This window comes from Typopeltis vanoorti, chromosome 9, assembly GCF_054136105.1.
Source record: "Typopeltis vanoorti isolate ZY-2024b chromosome 9, IOZ_Tvanoo_1.0, whole genome shotgun sequence".
In the NCBI taxonomy this organism is placed as follows: Eukaryota; Metazoa; Arthropoda; class Arachnida; order Uropygi; family Thelyphonidae; genus Typopeltis; species Typopeltis vanoorti.
The window spans coordinates 77,158,152-77,178,562 of NC_143557.1; the positions used below are offsets into that span (position 1 = coordinate 77,158,152).

The 20,411-nt window shown below is 35.7% G+C and overlaps 1 protein-coding gene across 1 annotated transcript in view; it reads right to left on the reverse strand.

Annotated features, from left to right (window-relative positions):
* Positions 1-20,411, reverse strand: part of LOC150103169 (C-Maf-inducing protein-like) — a 333,561-nt gene that overhangs the window by 32,128 nt on the left and 281,022 nt on the right. Inside the window, exons 13-15 of the mRNA XM_090397523.1 lie at positions 17,869-18,025; positions 9,333-9,587; positions 5,689-5,736 (exon numbers count right to left, since the gene is read on the reverse strand). Of these exons, the coding sequence (XP_090253649.1) occupies positions 5,689-5,736; positions 9,333-9,587; positions 17,869-18,025 (460 nt within the window). The remainder of the gene's footprint in view (positions 1-5,688; positions 5,737-9,332; positions 9,588-17,868; positions 18,026-20,411) is intronic.

Below are 20,411 nucleotides of genomic sequence, written 5' to 3' on the forward strand. Positions count from 1 at the left end.
CTTGTTCCACAGGTTCTCCATTCACAACACAGTTGACATTTTCAATGATTCTGCCTATTTTCATTGTCTTTGTCTTTTTATTGCTGACCTTCATACCATATCTATTACAACAGCTATTCAATTTAGTCAGAGAATCTTGCAGACTTGTAGTGGATTTATTTAGAAGTATAACATCATCTGCATAAAGCAAAGAGCTGACATTAACATCTCCAATTTTGATATCAGGTTTAATACCACATTCCTTCATAATGTGATCCATATAGATAATGAATAACAGAGGGGATAATGTACATCCTTGTCTCACACCAGATTTAACATTAAACCATCTTCCTGTACTTCCTTCAATTCTAACTGCTGACTCACAACTCAAATAAAGACTAAGTATTGCTTGATATAATGCCCCATTGACACCATATAGCTGCAGCGTATTGAATAGCTTCTCTCTTGGCACCTTGTCATATGCCTTTTCCAAATCGACAAAACTTAAATACAGATCTTTGTTATATTCCCATGCTTTCTCGACTATTTGCAGTAAAGTGAAGATCTGATCCTGACAGCCTCTATTTGGCCTGAATCCAGCTTGTTCTTCACCAAGCTTTTCTTCCACAATTCTTCTCAACCGTTTCTCAAGTATACTTGCATAGATCTTGCCAGGAACACTCAGTAGGGAAATACCTCTGTAATTCTCACATTCAGTTTTATTTCCCTTTTTATATATGGGTACTATGAGAGCTCTACTCCAATCATTGGGAATTCGTCCCTCTGTCCAGGCTTTCTGAACTATGCAGTGCAGCCACTGTAAGACTCTTATACCACCATACTTCAGCATTTCTGGTCGAATATCATCTACTCCTGCTGCCTTTCCACATTTCAAGCCTTTGATGGCTTTTTCTGCTTCAAGTATGGATATGTATTCCTGACTGCATGCCTGGTCAGTGTTTTTTATCACTGTGCTGTCATCACTGCTTGTTTCATTTAGCAGTTTTTCAAAGTAATTACTCCATACTTCAAGGATATCTTTTTCTCCCATTTTCATGTCACCTTTATCATCTCTAACTCCTTTTACAGCACTCTTTCCTCCATTCCTAAGCTTCTTCAACAACCTCCAGAATATTTTGCCACCTTCTTGATATTTATTTTCTATATTCTTGCCAAAGTCCTCCCATGACTTTTGTTTAGCTAGTTTTACACACTGTTTAGCTTTCTTACATTTGTTTCTGTATTCTGTAAGAGTAAAAGCTGACTTATTTGCCAGGAACTTTTGATATGCTTTCTTCTTTTCCTTCACTGCCTCTAACTTCCTGTGTCCACCAGGGAGTTCTGATTTTTTTATCCTTGCATACAACCTCACCACATGCCTCTCTGGCAGAATCAATCAATGTTTCCTTCAGAGTTTGCCACTGAATCTCCAAGGTTTGATTCCTGTTCTCAAGCTCTTTCATTTTCTTTTCAATAATATTTCTGTATTTTAGTCTACAGTTCACATCTGAGAGCTGCTCAACTTTTATTCGCTTTAAAACTTTCTTACATGTTATTCTTTTCAATATGAAATTCAATTTTATCCTGCTCAAGACTAAATAGTGATCACTTCCAATTTCAAATCCTCTGTACACTCTGGTGTCCTGCACCAGGGAGAAAACATCACTATCAACAATAACATAGTCAATGAGACTTTTCTTATTCCTAGCCTCTTCTCTCCATGTGAATTTGTGCACATTTTTATGTTGGAACATGGTGTTAGTAATAACCAGTCCATGTCCTGAGCAGAAATCCAACAGATATTTGCCATTATTATTAGCTTTGCTCTTTTCTCCAAATTTTCCCAAAATATTTTTGTATGTCTCACAATCATTTCCTACTCTGCTATTTAGATCCCCAACAAAGACCAACTTTTCCTTTTTCATTGTGTCAGTTGCTTTTTCTAAAGCCTCAAAAAATTCCTCCACTTCTACCTTAGTAGAACCTTCTGTGGGACCATAGGCACAAATAAGTCTCATTGTCCAGTTCCCCATTCTCATATTTGCCCACATTACTCTACTTGAGACTGACTGCCATTCAAGAAGATTAGCCTCGTATTTTGTGTTGAATACTATGGCTACTCCTTCTTTTCCTTGATTGTCATTGCCTGAATATAACATTTTGTATTTATTGCTCAGAAAGATCTCACCAGTTTTGGTCTTTTTTTTTGTTTGTCACCCCTATTATGTCGATCTGGTACTTATCTAATTCCTCAGCTAGCTCCATTTCTTTGCCATTCACGCCTCTTATGTTGATAGTACTGATCTTTAACTCTGGTGATGTTGAGTTGAGTTGTGCTTTCAGATTTGTTCCAGCAGCTGACTTTTCGCTGTTCGCCCTGGTTCCCTGGCGAAAACAACGGGGGCCTTGTTTAACCGGGCGACGCCCCAGCCGGCATGAAATTTTGTCATGTTGTACCATCATTTTTTATTTTGGTTTAACCAATAAGAATACAATTTGGTCGGCTAAATCCCAAATTGCCAGCCCATCCTCGTTCGTTCAGTATCAAAGTAGATACCCAACAGGGTGCACCACGAGAAGGTGAGGATTGGACATTAGGTCAGAAGCCCTGGTCGGTTCTCCGCATTCCTTTAAAGGCTATGTGGAGGTCTCCTCTCAGTTATACAGCTTTGACCCTTAAGCACCCCAGCATTGCTATTTAAAAGTTTCGGTTGCATGAAAAATATTTTAATTTTTTTTTTTCTTTTAAGGTTACATGGTGATCAGCACTCATATTTGTAAATTTAGGGACACAAAAAACACACATGTTGAACAGACTATTTTATTAATTACTAATAAAATAAAACTTGACGTTTCGACCCCCGTATCGAGGTCATCATTGGAAGAATACAAGTGTATAAGGAACTAAGCTACATGCTCATGCCCTGTATACCGGTAAACTAAATCTACGTAGTTAATTAATCCTTTTCCCTAGCCTGACCTCTAGTGATAAAAAAATAAAACTAAATAAATAAATACAACTACAATAAACTGCTAAAGTCCTCGTGTATTATTCTTCTGGATAGTTCTGATTGCTATAATATGATTTCTTTCAGTTGCTGTTGAATGTTACAAACACTTCACCAGGTTGTCTTCTTGTAGTGGGATTTTTCTATGGCTAGTTTAGGTTGTTATACAGGTTATACCAAGTCCCTAACACTACACCAAAACCTGGTTTGAGAGAAAATTTAAAGAGTCATGTGAAATGCTCAAACACAACCCAAATCTCAACAAAAATGATGGCCTAACCATTTCAAGAATGTGGGGGACCCATCTACAACCTGTTATACAGGTTGTATAACGTATACAGGTTGTATACATGTTATACAACCTGTATAACAAACTAGCCATAGAAAAATCCCACTGGTGAAGCATTTGTAACATTCGACAGCAACTGAAAGAAATCATATTATAACAATCAGAACTATCCAGAAGAATATTAATACATGAGGACTTGAGCAGTTTATTGTAGTTGTATTTATTTATTTATTTATTATTTTTTATTTATTTATCACTAGAGGTCAGACTAGGGAAAAGGATTAATTAGCTATGTAGATTTAGTTTACTGGTATACAGGGCATGAGCATGTAGCTTGGTTCCTTATGGTTCCTTATACACTTGTATTCTTCCGATGTGACCTAGATACAGGGGTCGAAACGTCAAGTTTTATTTTATTAGTAATTAATAAAATAATCTGTTCAACAAGTGTTTTTGTGTCCCTAAATTTACAAATATGAGTATATTTTAAATTTGTTTCTGTGAAATCTCTTTGGGCTTGTCAGTGATTAAATATTCTTAAGGATCTTCCCGCTGTGTATCTAAATTTAGTAGGTCGGAATTAAATCTCAGAATGAGATTTAATTATGAAGATTCATTTGAAAAGCCTCTAAAATCATTTGCACAATGTGGAAGAATGTGCTTCCAAATGATTTGCATATTGCTAGCAGTAACTTCATTTGACTTTGCGACTTTATAACCAGGCTGAGATTTCTCTGATTTAGCCAGAAAAGTCTTAGAAGGCATTGTCTTCCAAAAAAAAGACCAGTTTCATTGACATTAAATATTTGTTGGTCACAATAGCCCCTTCTTATACAATTTTCTTCAAATCTCTGGATAATTTGCAGCCACCTCTTTATCAGCACTTGCAGCTTTGCCTGTGATTAGAACATTATGTAGGCTATTTCTCAAACCACTCAGCACTAACGTAGAATTCTTCTTTTCCGTCATTGATAGCCCTTTCTTTCAAGGTTGCAAAGAGACTTAATGCTTTTGATTTAATAAGGTCAGTTCTTAGCAGGATCCGTTTTTCGTTACAATCTTCGATTCGTGTACAAAGAAGTCTCTCTTCTTTGTGCACGTTCTTGTCTTATCTTTGCTCAGGACTCGCCTTGTTCCCTTTCTTTATCATTTCAAGTTTTTCTTCCAATGAGATTACTTTTCGAATCATTTTCACACTTTCACTTTTTTGCTCATGACAAAAGGTTGGGAAAATACTTTAAAATAAAAAAATGTAAGGAAAATAATTGCAAAGGAGGTACAAGATACGATCAGGAAAATGCTATGTAATTAGCAGACGACATAAATTTTGGCGGTAAAAATTTGGAACATAGTATACATAGCATACATGGAAGTAGTGTAATATGCCATTAAAAATAACTTTGTAAAATGTTTTAAATCAGTAACTAAATTATTTCATTCTAGTGAGTGATTTTTTAAAATAGTTAGCCATAAAAATATATGGATAAAAAATTTCTTAATTTTTAAAATCTGTAATATTTTTTAAGATGTATATAGGTACACTAATCAAATTTTAGAGGCGCACTAATCAAATTTGGGTATCGAAAAAAAATGACGCACTAATCGAGGGATTACTGTATGCAATGTTGTATCAAAGAGAAGACAGCTGACCAGTGGCTTTATGCTCAGGACTTTGTACTATTCAGTTGTTATATTAATGATACTGAGAATGATTTCAGGAGGAATCTCCAATTGTTTGCCAATGATGCTAAACTGGGCAGAGCAATTATTAAAAATGTTATGTACAGATCCTGTAAGATGATCTAAATGGACTGGTAGTTTGGGCAATTCAACATCTCAAAGTGTAAAGTTATGTATTTTGGGATGAAGAAACTAGAGACCATGTATTATGCAGATGGAACTGCACTGCAAGAAATTGATGAAGCTAGGGATTTAAGGTGGACAAAAAGTTGAGGATCACAAGACATATCAGTGGACAAACTAAGGCTCACTTGAATGTTAAACACGTCAGGAGGGATAAGAATGTTATTATTCCCTGCTTATGAGTCTTCAACACTGCCACATCTGAACTACCCCCCTGCACAGATTTGTTCATTTAGGTACTGGATCTAATGGCAAGTGATCAAAATGATGATTGAGCTACAGAGACGCATTATGCAAAAATCATGACTGATGCCCATATATTGGTCTTTGTACCTGTTATTTGAAAGCATGCACAGATCTGATTTAACTAATTTTCAGCTTAGCATTTTAATGATTAGCATGTGTTCTTTTAATTCAAGTGAAAGGCTATATTATTTGCAAAAGAATGATGCAATGGTTACTAATTCTATTAACAATTACTTAATTTTTCTGATAGATCTTAAACTATGTATGCATTTATTAAAATAAAAATTAAAAAAAAAATCATACTGTTGATCTGGATGGCAAAGTTAATTTTCTTGGTCCTCCTTTCTGTTGCTGAAAAGAACAATTAAAAAACATTCTTACTTCCTTGAAATAACATGTAATACATATTACTGCAATTATTTAAAAAGTTTTCTGGAAACTAAAATTTATTAAATATTATTTAATTATAATTACAGTAATATTTATATTATTAAATATTACTGAAATTCAAATCATTACAGATTTTAATAATTCATCTGGCTTTAAGATGAGTGGTTTATGATAATGCACTGTGCTGAATCATTCTTAACGGGAAAAAAGCAATGAAACTAATCACTATGAAAGAAATTTAAAATTTTCACTCAAAAACTATATTCAAGTAACTTTTCAAACTGCTTTTCATTTTTTTTGCTAATAATCTCTACTTTTTTGGAAATTCTTCAGTCAAATTTACTATTGCTAGAATTATCTTGTTGAAAATTTCATAATTCATCTGTTGTAAGAATATTAAACTGATTTCAAGCCATAATCTGTGTCTAGAAGTCACACCTAATTTTTCATAGAAAATTTAACTGATATACACAGGGTTTCCAAAGTAAGAAAAACCTGTAGTTTAAACGCAAGTATGTTTCACACTAAATTTTTGATAGTTATCAAAACCTGAATCTACCAGGCTAGTCCACTTAATCAAATTTCATGCAGCAGTATAACCAGTTTAAAGAAACCAGCAGTGTTTAAAAATATAGTTTAAAGGATATACCTGAGAACTCAAAAAACCATTCAGTATATCTGTAATGTCATTTTGCAAAGTCCAAAGAAGTCCACCATGCATACAAGATTGTAGCTGAACTTTCCTTGATCCAGTATTTACCCAATGCTTCAAAACAGACTGATTTGTAAGTTATAGGCTTATACTACAATAAATTTCCTCGAAGGACTATATTTTCCGCAATTCTGGAATTGTTATTAACAGGCATGACCATTTAAGTTGGGGTTCTAGTTTACTTACTGAATATCTAGATCTTGAAAGCAATTCTCCTAAAGTAGTGTACTTACAAATACAGATGTGTTGCTACTGACTACTTTTTTTTGTTTTGGAGATAAAACAAACAGTAATGCTTTTATGAATATGTTCAAAAATACTCTTCCACACCATGAAGAAAATTCTGATATCATTTTTCCATATAGATATAGTCATACAAGAGATTGATGAATGGTATGCAAGAAAGTGAAACAGAATAGCTTAAACTGAATTTTTCGTCTTAAACTTTATTAGCCAATATTTTTTACCACCATAAAATTAAATGCATTTTTAAAAAAATTCTGTTTGTGACAGGAATGTTACAAACAGACATGCATCTTTGTATACTGTTGTTGTATGCCACCACATGATCAATCGTGGTTTCGGTTAAGATCGCACATTTCTTGTAATCCTTCATTAGCCTCTCACATCAATATGCTACCACCAAAAGACTGTGATTAGCTGGGTAATTTCTGTCTGGTGGACTACTTTTGGTACATTCCAGACATTAATATTTGCAAATGCATAAGTATATTTTGAAATTAAAAGAAAAATAGGCAAAGCAGAGCAATTGACATGTGAATGTAGAAAACAAATACTGAGCACAAAGCAGAATGAAAAGAATGGCCAGAATGTCATTCAATGTATTGAATGACACTGCATGTAATATAAGCATGTTATGACAAAAAAAACTAAAATTGAAAAATGAAATGAACTGGATAAAGGGTGAAAACTGGAAGGATGACAACAGATTAGTGAATGATATGAAAAAACGTACATAGAAGTGCAAAAAAATAAAAGCTTAGCAAAAGCATATGAAAAATCTGAAGTGAGGGAGAGGAGAGCTGTAATAGAGGAAATGTGCAAACTCTGGTGTTATGGTTTTTCTTACATATGCCAGACATCTAGAAGTTTTAAAATAACACAGAAAGAACACATTGGAGATGACAACTTAGGCTTGGCTTTTCATTTTTCCCATACATACACCGCAACATTGAGTGGAATAATAGCTCCATGCATACATAGCAGACAACCTTACTGCTTACAACATAAAAGAATCTATGGTCATCTTTTCACATGATACTCTTAATAGGAACCAAGGATTAATCCTGTGTGATATTTGGAAATCACTTATGAGATCTTTCTACTTGTCAGACTTCAACTTTTCAGCCAACAGCTAACTCGTACCATCTCCAATGTGGAATGTGGTTTTATTTTAGCTTATATTTATTTAGCTTATTGTAATGGTTCCTATATGTTTGTTTTAGTAATGTTATAGTTCATGTTTGCCTTCAATGAAGGCAAACATGAACATTTATTATTTGTATGTATTTTTAACCCAGAAGAAGCCATAAGTATTAGTAGTGAAACTAGTATGCTCTATTATCTTTGTATTTATGACCTTTAAATAAAACAATTTTATTTGATGATTATAAATAGCAGATTAATTTGGATGAAAATTGTCGATACATACTTAATAATAAAACAAACTTAATCTTGTAGTAATAATAATCGTATGATGGTACAATGGCCGTGAGTCCCCTTTACGGGGAGGTATGGCACCATCTCAGTCCCCCCCAAATTTTATCCAGGCTCCGGAAGTGGCATAGCTGACGAATCAGGCCTATGGCTGGGTCAGTATTCCTGACTGTAATCCGTGTGTGTGTGTGTGTGTGTGTGTGTGTGTGTTCACAGGGCCGGTTTGCCTGCTTGTGGGATGAAAAACACCAGATAAACTGATGAAAAAAAAAACCTGCTGTCCACGCCCAAGACCGGCTAACTTGGCTATGGCTGAGGAAGATCCTTAAGCTCCTCGCATCGTCGACGGGAATCGAACCTAGGACACTCCTTCCCCAGGCATATGGTTGCGAAGTGCAAAGCCACTAGGCTAACTGCGCAGACAATCTTGTAGTACCATCATAGTATCCTGTGCACTTCTCAAGAGTGCATATCAGGAATTGGATAATACTGCTTGACTTAGTGCATGTGCTGGTTTGAAATCCAGAAAAATAATTGCTTAATAAATAATCTTAGTTATTTTGTTCTTGGTGTTTACAACATCAAACAGTAAGGTGATAGTATGACATCTAGCATAAAAAAAAAAAAAAAGCCACCCTAAGTCAAATATCAGGGCTGCTTCTAAGTTAATTAGCATCAGTCATAAAATCTGTTGCCATTACATGTTTAATATACTGATTTTTCTTTCTTCCTTTTTTTTTACACTGTGTCACACTAGCAGTCTGATTAATTGATTCTAATGATCCCATTAGACCAGGATGTTCAGGCAGGAAAGGTAGCCTATTACTATTTTCTTTCTCTATTGAGGTAGATCTTACAATGCCAACAATTCAAGAATGCTAAGTTTCTGTCCATGTCAAAAAAAAAAATAAAAATAAAATAATTAAAAAACATCTAATTTTTTACAGAAATATTTCATTTTCTTTTTTGCGAATGAAATGTGCATACGAGAGCACATTTTTATCTTGTCTGCTATTTTTTGTAAATCAAAATATAATCAGCTTTTATTCAGTGAGTAAAATCTTGTTTATCATGATCTCATAATTTTGCACAAACTTCCTCATATTCTTTTTGACTGAAAGAAATTTCATATTAATTTACAGTAGATATTACCCCAATTTTTACTTACCAGTTCACGTAAATGCTTCTGTCTTTGACAGAGGGCAGCATAATGTTGCTTCCCAGTGGCTGTACTTTGCAAGGTAGTAATCATCTGTAACTGGAGGTCTTTGTTCTCAACTACTTCTAACTCAAGCATGGCACAAAGGGCTTGCTGACATGTTTCATCATCACGTAAAGCTCTCAACATACAAGGGCCTATAGATTTATTTAAGCTCTCTAAAAATCTTTTTCTTCTACAGCAGCATGATAAAAGGTTCTTCAACTGTAACACAGAGACATTAAATAAAACACAACTCATAACTTTAATCTCATAATTCTCTCAGAAGAAATTATACTTTGTTTTCAATTATGTAAAAAAAAATCTATATAAATAATCAAGAATTATGTAAAGTGATTATCAATCATTTATACAATTTCAAAAATTCATTATAAATGAGCAATATATTAATTTAAAAACAAAGAATGCATGTATTGGTTTTAAACATATTTGGTAATAAGGAGAGCTATTATATTGTTTTCTGTAACAGAGCAAGAGATGTGCAAGCAAGAGGAATGAACCAGACTACTTAATAATTATTACTACCATTAGACCTCTGCAGTGTCACAAAACCTCACCATGACTATTTCTACCTAGCATTTTTAGTTGCATCTGCAGGCAAATAGCACTCATTAGCTTCTAACATGTTTATTCATCTATGGATGAATGGAAAAATTACTTTTAATAAAAATTAATATTTAAGATTCCAAGGAAAACTTCACAGAAATTTCAACTTTTGTTAAAAACAACTACCACTCTACATGAAAAGAATACACTTTTCCAAGTGCTAGTAATGCAAGAGAAACTGAACAACTATGTTTAAAAAAGAGTGAAAAAAAAATAGGTGAGAGATAGGTTACTGATCAAACTAATTGTTCTCTTCTGTACTGACCTAGATGTGAGAGCAATATTCAATAATTGGATATAGATGTTTTCTTTTACAAGATGTTTAACTTATAAAGAGTTTTAACAGTAAAGTAATGCTTCGAGCAAATGAAAAAAACTTAGATTCCTAAATGCTGTGGCAACAATATCTGAAATATGTTTGGAAAACTTAACCTCCAACCTTTACCTAAAGAAAAATAATAATCTTTCTTCTTTAGAGATTTGAGTATTACATTATCAAAAGTTTTTTTTTTGAGAAATAAGATGGGACTGACATTTTCTACAAATGCAGTTACAGGTAAATAGCTAGTACATGTGAATAGCTTTCTCTCCTCTCCAACCAAGAGTGCTATGGGTTTAAATAATACTATAGTATGGATGTTTGGAAAAGTCTTTAGATGACTTTTGTTTCGCCGTGAGCGACCACAGTGGCTTGAATAAAAAAAAAAGTACTATATTTTAGCAAGGCTTCCCATATCTAACACATGACTAAATATATGGTTTACAACTTTTATGAGTGAGATTTACACAAAATCTCTCCACTGAAAAATGGTTTGGAGATCAGTATTTAAGGTTGTAGAATGCTTTAGAAATTTTGTTCATTTATATTATGAAAAGTTTGTCAAATGACAAACAGGAGTACAATACACTGCAATCAGCAAAATTGTGGATTGGATTTGCAACTGGTATATTTCTCCAACTGTGTGACCAAAGAGAAAGCTGCAATCCAATTGCAAATGACAGAAGATAGACCATAAAACAGGAGATTGCACAAATCTTTCTTCCACTCCTGATTTCCATTGCCTTGCCTTAGAGATTTAAAAAAAAAAAAAAAAATTTCATTCCTTTTACTAACTTTTTCCATGGCATTTATCCAAAGCTGGATGACCCTAAACAATCGGCATCATTCATTACTCAAAAGGTTTCCAGGTAGTATAGATGTTTCCTATACTACCTGAAAATGGCCTTGAGACAAAAACCGAAGAGTGAGAGCAACAGAAGTTTGTTTAGAAAAGTATGTCACCCTTTTTAGGAATATAGTTATATTCATGCACATAAATATGCAACCACTGATTTTTTTTGCGAAAAGATGCAGAATAATCTTGTCCAGTCTGAATATCAGAAAGTTTCCGCATTTGCATAATCTGAAAATTTTTGTGCTTTAAGCTATAAAATAAATGCCAATAAAATAGATGAAAGTGAAAATGCAACACATAAAACAGAAGTCAACTCTGGAGCCTAAAAGCTGTAGAAATGTGTCAGGGATAGGTAAGAACCGAAAAAAAGTGAAGCAAGATACTGGCTTTTACTATGGTTAATAATTTAACAGAACCATTATGAGTGACATTTTGCAGTATTTTACAGGTGGACATAGAACACAGGGTCATCCTTAGAAACTAAGAAGTGGTTAGGAAGCATGTGAGGTCCATGTTCTTTGCATGGTGCGTACTGAGTGAAGAATGGGCTACCATTAGAAGTTGTAAGTGCATCTTCAGTGAAAGTGTTCAAAGAGAGAAAGAGATGACAAGTACTTATGTATGAGTGACTAAATAAGACCTTTCCCTTGATTCTTTGGAATTATCATCATCTTTTTAATTTCTTAACTGTAGGAGGAGGAAAAGAGACTAGTAATCCTGTTCATTTTTTTTTTTACTTTACAGATCAAGACTTTTTTTTGTATTACCTCTTAGATGAACAGAACATCTGTGAAAATTGGACAAAAACCTAGTAAATGATTTAAACACTGATGGTGAGGGGAAAGAGACAAATTGGCTCATATTGTACTGGACCTTCAGGCAGGATAGGGAATTTGTCCAGTGCTTTCTGTTTGTGTATCCAGTATGTATTAGCAGTTTAGTCTTAGAATGAAAATGATCCTATATAGTGAAACATGTCCCCACCCCCTAAAAGCACCATACTACACTGATACAAACAAAACAAATTAAATTTTTATTGTAGTCCTAAAAACAACACACAGGCAATGTATATTGTATTTAATGAAAAACAGAGTAATTAAAGTATTTAGTGTAATTTGAAACATCTGGAATGAACACCATCCTGCATAGTCCCAAACTAACTGAAGTAAACATTTTATTGCAGAACTGAAATACAGTCCTGCTTTGGAAAGAGACCACATATGATTATATTATTCTTCACTTCCTTGGTTAGGTTACTGTTTCCAGTCATCTGATATAAATATACCTAAGTGTTGTATTTAGATTGAATTAAGTACAATGAAACTTCTTACAGGCATGGAAACATTTATCTACTACTGAACTAGCAAGAGATTCTCATTTGTCCATAGTACCAGTGTACTTAAATCCTCTTGAAGAGAAGAAAGTGCACCTTCCAAATGAAGATGAGTTAACTAGCTAGCTACATGCAAAAGAAGTGCTCTTCTTTTAAAAACTCAAATCCTCCTCCACAAAAACAAAGAAATAAGCCAGAGTACACGTGCACTGACAGACACAGGAATGTGCCACAGAATTAAATACCTTATCATTATGAGTACATAAGTGAGGCTTATGGAAAATTTGAGTTGCCTAATCATAACAGATCTAGGTGCTAGGCCTATATATTGGAAAACAGAATAGAAACAAACAACACTCATCAAATATTACTTGGTCATGTGGGTTAAAATATGACTGTGGGAATAGATGTTTGTGAATATTTTCAGGTGGCAAATGAATTTTATAGTCTGTTGTGAGACCTGCTTATTGAAGACTTGAAGTGGCTTGAAAAAAAAGTTCCATGTTTGGTTTCTAAATTAGGATTTCCAGATTATCTAAAAACCTTTAGCCTAGCCAAGTCATTAGTGCACAATAGGTTTTCAACTTCTTGTAGGTGGGCTTCACATAAAAAACATTCACTGAGTTACATCAGCTGTTAATACCAGATTAGTAAATTAAAAATCTCAGAAGTCATAAACACACACAAAAAGAGTCTGCTTTGGTCGCTCGGTTGGCAAAGCCACTACTTGGTTGTTATAGATCAAATTTCTATTCACAATATGGATGGTTGTGAAACCTTGCTCTCAATGAGCTTGTATACCTCCTTAAGATTATAAGCCCCCCCCCCACACACACACTTCTTGGTTGATGAAAATTGCACTTTACAGATCATAATGGACATGAGATATCTAGAAATTAATATCACTGTGTACCACATTTGACAAACTAAGTTTTATTTGCAATCAACATTTGCTTATTTCAATGTGTAAAAGAAGAACAAACAATACCAATTCAATGTTGGCCACTAGATGGTGAAGAGAGCTGTGTTCATCGAAGTTGCTGTGAAAAAATAAGTTTAAATTTTAAAACTGTGTGTGACAATAGTGATAATTAGTTATTTAAATATGTTGTATGATAGCTGAATGGTAGGCAGTGTTCAGTGTAATTATAGTTCTGTATTATTATTAATATCTGGCTTCCATGGAGTCAGACTCATTGTGGGAGGTACACACACACAAAGCTCATTCAACCATGTTTTAAACTGATTCAACATGTCTACATTCACAACACACTCAGGCAATGCATTCCACTCACCAACCACTCTCTATGTAAAGACCCTTCTCCTCATTCATCTGTTCATACTCTCGTTATAGATAGAACAAGAGGCCATCCTTGGATACTCTATAGCGTATCCAAGGATGGCCTCTTCTTCTATTCCCCCCCCCTCCCATTCTATGAAAAATCTCTTTCATGTCTACCTGATAACAACCCCTGACTAACTTATGTCTCAATCGCATCCTCCCTCCTCCTATTCATGAGGTTTTGAAATTTACATTCTCTCAATCTGTCCTTGTCCTCCACATTCCAAAGACCTCTACCACCTTTGTGAATCTTCTCTGGACCCGTTCTAACAATATCCTCATCACCATGAAACCCCAGTGATCAAATCTGCATGCAATAATCCATATGAGGCCTGATCTAGGCCTTATATAATGGCATCATAACCTCTTTATTTCTGCATGTCATGGCCCTCCACATCATTGCCATTATCTGATATGACACATCTTCAAAACTTGTGCAATGTGGCTGCTGAATTTCAGGTCATTGTCCACCACCACTCCTAGATCTCTATGTCCTTTAAATCCTAGATCTATGTTCTTTAAAGTTTCTCCACCAAGTGTATACTTTGAAACCCATTGTTGCTTGCCAAATTTGAAAACATTACCCTTTGCAACATTAAACTGACAGTTTCACTTACCTGTCAATTCATGCAATCTATTCAAGTCCTCCTGTAAGGCCATAACATCTACTCGACTCTACATTGCTCTCCCCAATTTTCCATCATCTGCAAAAAGTTTCAACTTTCTAATACCTATCTGGCAGCCAGTCACTAATCCAACTCAGAAGTCTGTTATTCAGTCTCATTGATTTTAATTTATTTAACAGCTTGTCATATGGTAGTCTGTCAAGAGTTTTGCAAAATCTAAGCATATCACTGTATATGCATCTCCCTTGTCCAAGACATTATAGTACATAAGTTAGTTAGTAAGGGAGATATCATGTATTTATTAAATTTTTTGTGTGCAACTTTGAGCATGGGTAAAATGGTGAAATGTAGAATGACTCGAAAGACAAATGCAAGTAACATGGATTTTTTTAAAATGGCATCATGCCACAAATGCAGTATGTATGCTTGGGGAGAGATTGAAGATACACTGGTGTCCAAAACCTAAGGACAAACATTATTCTTGAAGATTACAACCACAAATTCAGATGAATCGGCTTGTTGCAATTTGTATAACTGATGATTTCAAGTAGAAAACAAGCACACATTCAGATTTTCAAATCACATACAAAGGGGGTCATATGGTAGCACTCAACAGGATAAAAGGCTGTGCTAAGTGAATTGTGTTTGAGGGAAGCTCTTTTCGTGGAGGAATAAAGAAGTGTAGCATACTTATGGATTATGAGATATCATTGAATGTGATCATAGATGTAGCTACAAGAGTAAGCAGAGTTGATGGTATGGCTAAGTGCTTTAACAATGTAGTTTTCAGAACAGTGGGCAGAAGTGGCAGTGAGTTGGTAGTAATACAGCAGACATGCAAGGTTGTGAAATTGCAATTGGCGTAAATGACCATGAGAAAGTAATTGAAGAGATGAAAGTAAAATTGGTAAAGATAGGGCAAGAGATTAAACATATGAGAAATAAACTGAGTAGAATTGCAGAAAAAGCACAGGATGATTGAAGCATTGCATAAGAGGAGCATGCGAGAAAAAAGACTTAGTAATGGTAGTTGGCACAAATGAATTGACTGGCAACAAGAATAATGCAAGGAGGGATGTCATGAAGCTGTTAAGGATAGTGAAAGATAACAGTGTGTTGTCAGGGTATTATAATGATGAGTTGAGAAGGCAAGCAAAGATCATGAATGGCATGCTAGCAGAGTTGTGATGAAAAAGGAGTTTATTTTGTGAATGTGTGAGATGAATTTGAGGAGTGGATAGAGCTGTATAAAAAAGATGGGCTACACTTGAATGGGTTTGGTGTGAGTCAATTGGAAAAACTGTTGCTGCAAGAGAAATGACCAAAGTGAATGCAAAACCTGAGGAAGCAAGAGATGTTGTGGAAGAGCAGGAGAGTAAGGTAGGCAAGTTTGTGATGGAGAGGTGAGTGGCACAAGAGAATGAGAAGAAGGAACACAGGGAAATGGGGAAGGTCAGGATGGACAGGGAAACACTGCGTGAAAAGTGTAGATGATGGTTTCAGGAGTAGCCATGTGAAAGAAAGGATTAAGATAGTCTAGGATGTAGGAGCAACATTTAGGTCTGAGGGAGGGGTATACTATCAGTGATGATAGACAGAAATGGACAGGGTGATAAGTTGTATCTGAAAAGTAGAGTCAGTGGGACTTATAGAAACAGAAATGAACTAGTGATAGCTGTGAATGGTAGGCAGTGTTCAGTGTAATTATAGTTCTGTATTATTATTAATATCTGGCTTCCATGGAGTCAGACTCATTGTGGGAGGTACACACACACAAAGCATTATGGGATACTAGCGTGTATGTTTACAAATGCTAGAAGTATTCGCTACAAGGGGAATGAAACTGTAGCATTGATAGAGTTCATTCACCCAAAACTTGTTGGTATAAGTGAGACATAATTGAACGAGGATGATATTCTGACAGGAATAGAGATGGAGAGATATGTAGTCTTTCATAAAGACAGAAGGCAAAAAGGGAGGCGTGCTCTTGATGATGGAAGAGGAGTTGTGTCCCCCCCCCCTCTGAGGTGAAGATGCAAGGAGCAAATACTGACAGTGGTTTTGAAGCAATATGGCATGAATGGAGGTTTCATATACGAGTTGCCAAAAGGTGCCACCTTTTGGCAACTCATATATGAAAATATGAACTTCTGCATTACTTCAACCTTAGTATCACCTCTGAGTCTGGCTCCCACTGAAGAGACTTCAATAAAGGTCGAAACCAGTCTGGGTAGTGACCCTTCCCATAATGCATAGCATTATACATGTCTGTAAGGAGATGTGCTTTGCATTATGGGATACTAAGGCAAGTGATGTGAAGCACATCTCCTTGCAGACATGTATAATGCTATGCATTATGGGAAGGGTCACTACCCAGACTGGTTTCGACCTTTATTGAAGTCTCTTCAGTGGGAGCCAGACTCAGAGGAGTATTTTTCAGGCGCAAACTTTGTTTGCTTACACTTGGATAAAGGATTAAACCAAGTATATAATTTCTTGGTATCTTTAAATGATGTATGTTATGGTTCCACTGTACAAGGCTTTGATCGCCTTGTACAGTACATTGATGATGAATTGTCTCCAACAATTCATTTCAGGATGATGAATTGTTGGAGAGAGTTCAGAGATGATTGACTAAGTCAGTTTCTGGTCTCTGAATGTAGAATATGAGGACAGACTGAGAGAGAATGCAAATTACGGAGCCTAGTGGATAGAAGGAAGAGGGGAGACATGATCAAGATATATAAGTTGGTAAGGGGTAATTACCAGATTCATCATCCACATTACTAGTGCTGGCAGAGCATAATGTCACTAGCCTCAGAATAGGCAACCTACCCTATAGTTTAAAAAATCATCCAAAAAAAATAAAAATGTGGATGAGATTTTTCATAGAATATCTGGAGATGAGAATGAGAGGCATTCCTGGAAGCTGTATAAGGCAGGTGTCAGTGTGGAGGAGAAGTAGATTTTTTGAATGGAAAGTGGTGGGTTATTGGAATGTATTGCCTAAATGTGGTATAGATATTGAATGCATTTAAGTCAAGATACGATGAGCTGTGCATGTGAGAGTGGGACCTCCCACGATGAGTTTCCTGACTCCATGGAGGTCTGTTGATAATAATAATAACTGAGAAAAATTAAAGCAAAGAGCGTATCCTATGCAAGATTACATAATCAGAAAAATAATAAATCTACTTTCAACAACCATTATTAGGTGGCAAATGTCTAATAGTATAAAGGAAACTCCAAAAGGTATCTAAATCTAATTCATCATCATCATCTAAATCCTCATTACTAGTGTTGACAGAGCATAATGTCACTAGCCTCAGAACAGGTAACCTACCCTATATTTTTAAAAATTCATCCAAAAAACTAAAAATATCAATATTTTAATGGAACTCACAATTAAGCTCCAGAGATCACCTTCATCATCACATGCAACTCCTCCTGGACAGTAAAGATGAAACCATCCTTCCTTTTCATCCCTGATTCCTAGCACCATTAAGTGAACATCACAACGATAATCTGTGCAGATATTATGGATCACAGGTTTAAAACTTCTGAAAAAAGGATAATAATAAAAAAAATCAACTGCTGTATTGGAAAACCTTTTTCAATAATTAATACATAAACTGCAAATTTTCAACAATAATGTTATTGTCAATCCACATATACTCAAGCCATGTGTGTGTGTGTGTGTGTGTGTGCATGTGTGTTGGGAGGGGGACATGTACACACACACACATTTTGGTTATTATGTTCAGAACCATGTATGCTAAAATCAAAAATACAATGCTCTGTAACTGTACAGTTAAATGACCAGCAAAGGATTTCTCGGTATGATTGAATATACTCGAGAGATTACTGTATAACATGGAAAAGATGGGGAGGAAGGGGGGGGGGGTAGTCAGTCAGTCAGTGGCCACTTGATTAGGAACAGCATTTAATAGTGGGTGGGATTCCCTTTTGCCTTAAGAACTGCCTGTATTCTCTCTCTCTGGTGTTGATTCAACTAGGTGTCTAAAACATTCCTCTGGGATGTTTGTCCTTGCTGTCACAGTGGTGTCCAATTTTTGCAGATCAGATTGCTGCTATGAACTGCTTGTTCCACCTCATCCCAGAGATGCTCTATTGGAAACTCTGTCATGTTCCTCAAAACCACTTCAACACAATAAATGCTTTGTGGCATGGCACATTGTCTTGCTAGAAGTTCCCATTTGACAATGGGTACACTGCAGCCAACGAGTGAACATGATTAGCAATAATGTTAAAATAGGCTGTAGCATTTAGGCAGTGTTCAACTGGTATAAGGGGACGAAATGTGTACCAAGAAAATATTCTCCACATCAACTCCCACCAGCCTTTGCTGTTGTTATATGTTGGCAGGAAGGGTCCATGGACTCATGTTGCTACTTCCATATTCTGGTTCTGCCATCAGCATGATACAGTACAAACCAAAACTTGTCAGACCAGGTGACATTTTTTCAGTCATCAGCTGTCCAGTGTTGGTGATCATACCCAATGAAGCTGCATCTGCCTTAGTTGACAGCACTGGGACCTGAGATGGTTGTTTGCTTCTGTGTCCCATCTGTGACAGCATGCAATGAACTGCACCACCATCACTGTTGTACTGATTTGACTGGTTGTAGCCCTCCTGTCATGTTTCATAATCCTTGCTATTCTTCTATGATCATGATGTGCATCGATGAGCTGTTTCTATCCAAGAAATAAGGTTAGTGAATAGATTGACTGTCTGATAGATAGCAGACAACTGTGTGCAGGTGAGTGGGATCAAAGAAAAGGAAGATCAGAAGTGTGGTTCCACAGAGCTCAGTGTTGAGATCTTTGCTGTTTAACCTTTATGTCAATGATGATATCATTGGATTGAAGAAAGATATTTAGTTTAGTTGTTGGGAGATACCCTGGAAGGGTTATTATTAACAGTGTCCACATGGAGATTCTCTAAGAGGACTTCAATAAGCCGGACATATTGGCAAATGAATAGGGATGTCAGTTCAATGTAATTAAATTTAAGGCTTTGAAATTTAGAATCCACCAATGGAGGGAGGGGGTTTTCATAGGCTATTGGTGGAACCATTCTAGAGAAAATGGAGGAGTCATGGGATCTTGGGTTGATAGTCAATAAAAATTTGAAGTTTAGGGGACATATTGTGAAAGTCATGAAGATAACTCAGAGGACTTCTGCAATACTAAGGACTATCTAGCAGAGACAAGAGTGGTAATTCCATTATATAAATCCTCGATAGGACCACACCTTGATTATCAAGCTCAAATCTGGTTACCAGGATTTGAAAAGAGATGAAGTAACTTTGGAAACAGTACAGAGGCAGATAACAAAAATGATATCAGGAGTACAATTGGCTATACAATGTCCATTATGAGGATAGACAGAGCATGCCAACTGCAGAGTTTGGTGGATGGAAGACGAAGTGTTGCCATGATTAAGACATTTAAACTGTTGAGAGGTAATTACAGGATTGACGCTGGAGAGATTTTTCATACAGTAGAAAAAGGGGAAGGAACAAGGACAAGAGGCCATCCCTGGAAGTTGCAAAAGGAAGTGGTAATGAGAAGGTGGCGTTACTTCATGGAGGGTGGTTGGTTCAGAGAATAAATTGTCTGAAAGGTGTCAATGTGCACAATGAAAGGGTTTAAGGAGCAATATGATAGACTTCTTGTTGTCTAAGGTGGACTTTCTCCACAATGAGTCTTATGACTCCAAGGAGATCCTGAAGAATAAGGTCATTAATGGCCCAAGTTTTGACTAGAGTGATGGTGCAATTCTGCATGAATATGGGGTTCCCTCCACATTGGACCTCCCTAGCTTCAAAGAATGGTAAAAAAAATTGAAATCAGAAATATGTAAGGTTTGGGTTGTTGAGATTATATTTGGTCATTCAAACATATAATTAAAATGAAATATAT